This window comes from Dreissena polymorpha, chromosome 15, assembly GCF_020536995.1.
Source record: "Dreissena polymorpha isolate Duluth1 chromosome 15, UMN_Dpol_1.0, whole genome shotgun sequence".
Classification (NCBI taxonomy): Eukaryota; Metazoa; Mollusca; class Bivalvia; order Myida; family Dreissenidae; genus Dreissena; species Dreissena polymorpha.
The window spans coordinates 45,294,312-45,301,811 of NC_068369.1; the positions used below are offsets into that span (position 1 = coordinate 45,294,312).

The 7,500-nt window shown below is 33.2% G+C and overlaps 1 protein-coding gene across 1 annotated transcript in view; it reads left to right on the forward strand.

Moving 5' to 3' along the window:
- The window catches only part of LOC127859719 (uncharacterized), a 77,413-nt gene that overhangs the window by 24,401 nt on the left and 45,512 nt on the right, over nt 1-7,500 (forward strand). The window contains exons 3-5 of the mRNA XM_052397226.1: nt 1,028-1,097; nt 1,367-1,553; nt 3,374-3,531. Of these exons, the coding sequence (XP_052253186.1) occupies nt 1,028-1,097; nt 1,367-1,553; nt 3,374-3,531 (415 nt within the window). The remainder of the gene's footprint in view (nt 1-1,027; nt 1,098-1,366; nt 1,554-3,373; nt 3,532-7,500) is intronic.

A 7,500-nucleotide genomic window follows, 5' to 3' on the forward strand; every position in this document is an offset into this window, starting at 1 on the left:
CATCATATGTTGAAGTACGGATATAAAAAGATCGAGTTCGCCAAATTAGTTTGATATTAATAAATGCGCTATAACGATGCTATGCGATTGCGGTTGCGAGGTTTTTCACGATTTGATCGAACACTACTGAACACGAATGATAACATGCAAGCCTTGTTGTAATCGACTTCTTTTACGTTTACAACATATCGCAGCATAAGTTGTTGTTTTCAAGGTATTATGCAGACTGCAATCAACGAGAGTTTGCAGTGCTATGAGATTCAATGCACCATGCTCATTTCTGATTCAACCCAAACGGATTGAATAGATTAGATAATCCTGATCGAAAATTACTCACATAGAATAGTTTTTATGACGTTTCAAAAATGTTCCTCGCTCAACACGATTAAATTACGATGAAGATAACGATTTCAATATATTGTCGTATATTGGAAACGTATGTTATAATATATTGTACGTGTACATACTTTTTACGTTCGAAATTACTTTATTTGTTTGGAATAAGGAATACGTAACTGGTATCTTTTTCTTTCTCAAGCAACGAGAGAGGAATTTGGTTATTATGTCATTATCATATATTAATCGCTGCTTCTTTATATTGTTCCATACGTCAGAATTATAATATTGATATAATGAAGTTTTTAATAGAGTGGACAACAGTTCCCCGGTTGTTGTATCAACCACTCGTCCGTCATTCTGTCTTTCCAACCGCCCTTCAGATCCTTCGTTTCAGTTCAAGATCTCCACAACGATTGTTTCGAATTTTTTGAAACAGTTTTTGTTGGCGTTTTCAAATCCAGAGCGAGTAACAACCGGGTAGTCTTATTTTGCGATAAGTATTATTTGACCTAGCACTGCATTTAACAACCAGACAACTCTGTCTGATGCGTTGCGATTAATTTTATTACCCTTCGCATCAAAGACAATCACATATTAATTTAGATTTTTATTTCGATAGGTCTTTCATTATTTTTATTTCCTACACTGATATCCCATTTTCTATGATATTCGTGTGTATCTGTTTCAGTGCATTTTATAAGAAGACATATACAAGTGGAAAAATCCGTTTTGTCGAAGACGACAAACGTGATGCAAAAGTGAGTGTTCACTCATTATTAGATACGTACACATGTACAACGTGTAAGCTTATCAGCAAACAATTAATTGGAAAAAAATGTTACTTAACATGTAATTAAATATTAACATTTTTTAAAACTGAACGTAATTTTTAAATTGCTCATTTTGCATAAATTAATGTTAATGTATTTAAAACATACTTTGAAAATAAAAACGCTGGAGTATATATACAACATTTAACCATAATTATTAGCCTTTCGACAACATCTTATATGGTTTTGAACATCAGTTCATCAAGATAAATGCTGATGCTGGGGACAATGAAAGTATTCTGCAGCAAGTGGCGGAAGGCGTTGTTAACAAGCTTTGGCAACTTCGTCGTAAAAATCTTCTGCTGTCAGTCACTTCCGGTGCGGATGAGTTAGATGAAGCAGGTCGTAATGTATTCATAGAGGGCATCGCAAAGATGTTACCAGGTAAATATCAATAATAATAAAAGAGTGTTTCCTTGCGAAACTTTAAAAATAAAAGTTTAAGATCCTGTCCGCAGATCTTGTGTCCATATTTACAACATAGCCATACGTTGACAACGTTGAAAATGTGTAAATGCAAACATGTTCAACTTTTTTTAAAGCTGCCTTATCGTTATTGATCACATGTAAACATTTTTTTGATTTATAAAGCCTTTATTCGTTTTACACAGCGGTCACTTTCTTTACAATGCGTGTATAAAGCTTTCGAATTTCTTTAGGTAAAAGAAAATTTTTAACTAAAGGAACTAATAATACTTTCTCGAATACGAAACTGGAGTGTCGAGAAGGGAACATGACTGTGTGCTGTGAAAACTAAAACTATATTTAGATGTATGCCCTGTGATTTAATAATTGAGTACATATGTTATATTTTATGAGAAAAAATATTTATTTTCAAAATTAAAAATGATATTTACAGAAGTTGTTTCTTTTCCTAGTCAAAATCATGTCTAATAAATTCATGTTGATACAAACCAAATAATATGTGAGAATTTATTAAAACAATGCACATGCACTTCTCTTCAAACAGATGCAATTAATGTGTCGGTATTAGTGTAACATAAGATTGCCTGTTATATGTTGTGGACTATATTCAACATTTGGACTAAAAATTCATATCACTTACTATCTCGTTAATAGGATTTAAGCTTTTCTCATTTGTATTCGTCTTACTATTTGTTTCGTGCGTATTCGTTCAAACAACGAAATATATTGTTGGCTTTCAATCAATTATTTTTTGTTTAAAAAAAAGACATCGCTATGTTGATCGACCTGTTCGAAAGACGTTAACTGACCCGAAAGAAATTGGTAATCAATAAAAAGAACTCATCATAACAAAACAGGATCTTTATGAAATGTTATTTTGATATTTGCGTCGTGCATATGGCCATTGACGGATGAAATTTTGATACGATACATTTAAAACGGTTCCGCTTTGTTACGTCGCAAATATGCAATCAAAGATGTCGAAGCACACTAGCATGCTAATTGTGGGCGTTTACGGGGCGAAACGTAAATTATATAGCCTGTATTATTGGATGTCAATAAACAGAAAGCAATTTGAGGCATTAACTGTATAGCTTATGTCTTTAAAGGGATCTTTTCACGGTTTGGTAAATTGACAAAATTGAAAACAGTTGTAACAGATTCGCAAATTTTCGGTTTAGTTATGATATTTGTGAGGAAACAGTATTAATGAACATTTGCCATGGTCTAATATAGCCATTATATGCATCTTTTGACGATTTAAAAACCTAAAAATTATAAAGCGCTGCAACGCGAAACGACTGAATAATTTGGAGAGTTTTGTTGTTGTCGTTTAAATTTGTGAAACTACTAAGATTGCTTATATAAGGTATAAAATACGCCGGCTATGTATGCTTGGCAGGATAGCTCAGTAGGCTAATGCGTTTTTACTTCAGGATTCCGGGGGTCACTGGTTCGACTGGGCTACTTTTTTTCCTTTTATATAATGTTATTTTTGATTTTTTTTACTGTAGCTTTTAAAATTTAATGTTAACATTTATCAATATAAAGCATTTAATGACAAACTTCAAAACATGCAAATATCTGTGAAAAGGCCCCTTTAAATCAATTGCATCCAAGATAGAAACGAAAGGCTGATAATCATAAAAAGCATTGAAATAATACTCACGTTAACAATCCCAACCTATTGAGAGACTTGTTTAAATGTGGGTTACACATACCATACCTCAGTTCTAAATATAACTTCAAATGTTTAACATGTATCTTTTAATGTCTAGGAACATGTATGGTGACTGGCGGAACCAATGATGGAGTGACCCGACTTGTCGGAGACGCTGTATTTTGGGTCAACAACTTAAGCCGCGATGAAGGAGATAAATGTCCAACTATTGGAATAGTCTGTTTGGACCGCTTACGGAATAAGGACACAATAAAGGTAATATAATATAGTTACGCAGAATACGTTGGCTCACATTTCCTAAACCCACGCAAGTTTAACTTAAGTGCAAGAAATTATGTGTTATAGCAAATACAAGTGACACAAAGACAAAATGGTTCTGCGACATGTGGCAAATGTAACCATAACCAACCGAATGAACGAAGTCGGACATCTATCTATATAACAAACATGGCGGGCAATTATAACGGACACACTCCCGGAAATGCATGGACGACATGAATTCAGTACTATTCATTTCTTAATTAAACATCGGTATTATTGATTGCATCCGTAGAAACATATAACGCATAAAGTACAATTGCTTTCAATATAAATATCAAAAGGTTTAATGTAGTGCAAATGGATAAAGTGAATACTATATTTAACGATACATGTGTACGGTAACGTATCCATGTATGTGTATTTGCTGCACTTTTAACCGCAATTCGTGTATTTGCAGCGTGACTCAATAGATGCGCTTCGTACATAAATAAATCTTTAATTCTCATAATGTCTAACTTATTCTAGAATTATCCAATAATGTCAAAATAATAATTAGTCTTATTACCTAACATAAAGGCTATTTTACTACAGTAAACACGTAAACCAGTTTTGGAGTGTAATAAAAAGACATTTAGGAAATGAAGACACGTTATAAAGCCGTACAAATGCTGACTTTACATGCATACATTATACAGCAATAATTGTGAATACATTATTATTGAGAAAAAAACAACAACTTGCATAAGGACACGAACACTCGTATGTTCCTGTAAGTGTCGCGGATAACTAAGTTTTGTTTTCAAAAATATAATTCTTTAATGTTTGGTAAGAATATAACACTCCTTCGTTTTACATTTTCACAAAAACGAAGTAACTTCTTAGCTTGGCCAACAATCGATGCGTTATCTTTATATATTGAACATTGTCACCTTTTGCTTAAAGGGGCCTTTTCACAGATTTTGACATGTTTTGAAGTTTGTCATTAAATGCGTTATGTTGATAAATGTAAACATTTAATTTGAAAATCTCCAGTAAATAATCAAAAATAAAATTTAAAAAAAGGAAAAAAGTAGCCCGCAGCAGGGCTTGAACCAGTGACCCCCGGAATCCTGAAGTAAAAACGCATGAGCCAACTGAGCTATCCTGCCACGCATACAAAGGAAGTGTATTTAATACGTTATATAAGCCATCTTCGTAGTTTCACAAATTTAAACGACAACAACAGAACTCTCCAAATTATTCAATCGTTTCGCGTTGCAATGCTTTATAATTTTTAAGTTTTTATATCGTCAAAAAATGCATAAAATGGCTAAATTAGACCATGGCAAATGTTCAGTAAGACTGTTTCCTCACAAATATCATAACTAAACCGAATATTTGCGAATCTGTTACAACTTTTTTCAATTTTGTCAATTTACCACACCGTGAAAAGATCCCTTTAAATGAACATATACGTATTACGTACACTGACGCCAATCCGTTTGCAGAAACTATTATAAAGAATGCGATTGGAGTAATTATTCTAAAAATGAGATATCGAGCACGACTGTCATTGGGGCGACCTTTTATTTTTAGTAAAAGTAAGCATTGTATTGTTCTATAATAGTCTGAACATTTGTAAACGTATTGAATAATGAATATTGTACTGTGAAGGGAAGGCATTGTCCACCAGCCCATGAACGTTGCTTGATAACAAGCGTGTAGACATTATTGCGTCATGTTAATATTTATTCGTATGTGTGCTTCTTTCTATCAATTAATGGCAAAACGTCTGCATATATCGTAAATAATAAATACAAACAAATCCATTTTGCGTATGAATGCCGTAAACATATAATGTGAATTATGTTTCTTCAAACAATTTCGTATTTCTCCGTACATGCAATTTCGTTAATGTGATTAACACAAGTTATCCTGTTACAAACATGGAACGAAATCTACAAGCATGTAGAAATGTCCCAAAGAACATGAAGTTAATCTTAAGCTTTCAATAATTGCTAGTTTTTGTTCGATTGAATTTTTTCTATTATTGCAACAATTTGTTTGGCATTTAGAATACGGTTCTATTACGTTGCACGAGCCAAATACCATTTTTGAAGACATTTGCCTTTGATGGATGACATTTCACAGAACGACACCACTATGTCATATGTACGATACTACTAGTAATTTGTATTCCTTATAGATATTAATTTGTTTTTTGCCATATAAAGAAGTGAAACTCCAGCTTCTGGAGCAGTATTGCATTCATATTATAAACAATTAGTTGGTCCTTTATTTAAGGCAAGTTATCAATTGCCAAAACAGTACGATACAGCACAATACGAAACAACATACACACATAGATGAATAAAGCTGGGGTCACCGCATTGGAACGGTCAATGCAAAGCATTCGGGGTTCAAACCGGTTTAAGAGCGCTCAACCTCAAATATAATATTTGAGAGAGTAGCATCATATAGTATGACACTTGATCATCGTAATACATCTCAGGAAGAAAACATTTTGAAACTCTAGAAACATCAGTTGAAAAATGTAGTTAACGCACGCTAGTCCTTTAAGCATGACAAATGTTACAATTGAAATGTGTTATTTATTTCAGACTACCAGCTTTTATGAGTCTATATTACTTTGATGTTTGGTACAAATACAAAATGTGATAAGTGATAACTCGACATAATGTTGAAAACAACAGTACCTACATGTTTCGCAAGGATAGACTAGTGGTACAATACGTGTTATTCCTAAATTATAGATTCTCATGTTATATTGTAATTGATTTTGGTTCTCTACCATGAATATAATATTTTGCATAAAGGAAAAAAATTAACTCTCGAATCATCAATTGAAAAATGTAGTAAACTCCCGCTAGTCCTTTATTTAAGACATGCGCTTGATTACCAAGTGAACACATGACACATTGTAAAAACACGATTAAACGTAAATATGATTCAACTGGGTCCATCCCCATGGAATGGTAAATTCAAAGCATTGAGGTTATAAACCGTTTGATCAAAGCGACAGGCCTCACACATAGCCTATATTAAATACATCATAGCATGCTATTTAAATAAGAAAGCAATTTATTAAAATCGGATATAATTACATCAAATAATTCAATGGTTTAATGTGCACCACAGCAACAGGATAAATACGTTAGGAGGCTTGATGAAAAGATGAACATGCAAATATCAATCAAATGTGTCTATGTTTATAGTATTTGAGAGAGTAGCATCATATAGTATAACACCTTATCATCGTAATGCATCTCAGGAAGAAACCATTTGAAACTTTTGAAACATCAGTTGAAAAATGTAGTTAATGATCGCTAGTCCTTTATTTAAGCATTACAAATGTGACAGTTGAAATGTGTTATTTATTAGCTCGGCTGTTTTCGGAGAAAACCCGTGTTATTGTCATAGCAAGCTCGTCGTCTGCCGTCCGCCGTCAGCCGGCGTCGTGCTTAAATCTTTACATTTGCTCTAAAATTAAAGTTCTTCCACATACAACTTTGAAACTTCATATGTAGATGCACCTTGATGAGTTCTACACGTCACACCCATTTTTGGGTCACTAGGTCAAAGGTCAAGGTCACTGTGACCTAAAAAACAAATAATTCTGACAAGCTTTCATTTATTCAAAACTTTACCCGCAGCCGAGCGTTGGCATCCGTTATGCGGTGCTCTTGTTTCAGACTACCAGCTTTTATGAGTCTATATTACTTTGATATTTGGTACAAATGTGATCAGTGATAAATAGACATACATGTAATGTTGAAACAACAGTACTTACATGTTTCGCGAGGATAGACTAGCGGTACAATACGTGTCATTCCTTAATGTTATATTCGCATGCTATATTGTAATTGATTTTTGTTATCTACCATGAATATAATATTTAAAAAAAAGAAAAAAAAATGAAACTCTAGAATCATCAGTTGAAAAATGTAGTTAACGCCCGCTAGT